The 1,459-nt window shown below is 48.5% G+C and overlaps 1 protein-coding gene across 1 annotated transcript in view; it reads left to right on the plus strand.

The window, feature by feature from the left end:
- The first annotated feature begins 316 nt into the window (after positions 1-316).
- TRHR (thyrotropin releasing hormone receptor) overlaps positions 317-1,459 on the plus strand; it is a 7,513-nt gene continuing 6,370 nt past the window's right edge. The window contains exon 1 of the mRNA XM_014307998.1: positions 317-1,255. Coding sequence (XP_014163473.1) covers positions 461-1,255 — 795 coding nt within the window. The 5' untranslated portion in view covers positions 317-460. The remainder of the gene's footprint in view (positions 1,256-1,459) is intronic.

Genomic DNA, 1,459 nt, shown 5'->3' on the forward strand with positions numbered 1-1,459 from the left:
TGATAGCTGTCTGAGAGCAGAGAGGGAGAGCGGCGTGAAGCAGAAAACCTTCACGAGTCCCTCTGGTTTCACCTCCCGCTGCTGTCTCCACCCTCGGAGCTCGGCCCCCAGCCGCTGGCAGAGCAGGGGCTGCGCTTCCCCGCTTTCGGCAGGCAGGAAACTCCCACCTCCACGGGCTGGCTTTTCGTGAATGCCTCAAAGCAGCTGTGGGCAAACAGCCTGTGCAAGTGAGCTGGGGCCTTAGAGGGATAAACCCATCTCATAGTTGACTTTACAAAGACTGAAAGTTGAGGTGCTGTAGGGAGAGTGGAGGTACAGGAATGGGACTGTGACTACATGGAGAACGTATTCTGGGGCTGCAGCTCACCCACACTCTGCTCCAGTGACCCTTTTGCAGGGGACCATGGAGAGCAGGTGCTGAGATCGAGTGCTTGGCAGAAGAGGCAGTGGGCTGGTGAAGATGGAGAATGGCACAGGAGACGATCAGAACCAGACTGGGCTGCCACTATCAAGCCAGGAGATCATTACAGCTGAATACCAAGTGGTTACCATCCTCTTAGTGCTCCTCATCTGCGGGCTGGGCATTGTGGGCAACGTCATGGTGGTTTTGGTGGTCCTCAGAACCAAGCACATGAGAACTCCCACTAACTGCTATCTGGTGAGTCTGGCCATGGCAGATCTCATGGTGCTTGTGGCTGCAGGACTACCCAATATCACAGAGAGCCTGTACAGATCCTGGGTGTACGGCTACGTTGGGTGCCTCTGCATCACTTATCTCCAGTACCTGGGAATCAACGCTTCTTCTTTTTCCATCGCTGCCTTCACCATTGAGAGATACATAGCCATCTGCCACCCAATCAAAGCTCAATTCCTGTGCACTTTTTCAAGAGCCAAAAAGATCATTGTTTTTGTTTGGGCTTTCACCTCCATATACTGTATGCTTTGGTTTTTCTTGCTAGACCTTAATACAGTAGTCTACAAAGAGACTACTGTTGTGTCCTGTGGCTACAAGGTCTCCAGGAGCTATTACTCTCCTATCTACATGATGGACTTTGGTATATTTTATGTTGTGCCAATGGTATTGGCGACTGTGCTCTACGGCCTGATTGCTAGAATACTGTTCCTGAACCCCATCCCTTCAGACCCAAAAGAAAACTCTAAGACCTGGAGGAATGATGTGGCTCACCAAAGCAAGCCAGTGAATTCCAAGATGACTAACAGGAGTTTCAATAGCACTATTGCTTCTCGAAGGCAGGTAGGAACAACTATTTCAAATGGCTTTCTGAAACCTAAACAACTTGTTTTAAAGATCACTTGTCTGAAGCTGTGGAAAGAGGTAAAATACATTCTTCCTTTTTTTTAAGTAGTCAAGTTTAAAACCAGTGATATACATATACATAAAAATACATTTCTTTTCTTGCCTGCACATTATTACTTACTGCAAGGACCAACCCACCCC

This window comes from Geospiza fortis, unplaced genomic scaffold (genome assembly GCF_000277835.1).
Source record: "Geospiza fortis unplaced genomic scaffold, GeoFor_1.0 scaffold200, whole genome shotgun sequence".
NCBI classification, from domain to species: Eukaryota; Metazoa; Chordata; class Aves; order Passeriformes; family Thraupidae; genus Geospiza; species Geospiza fortis.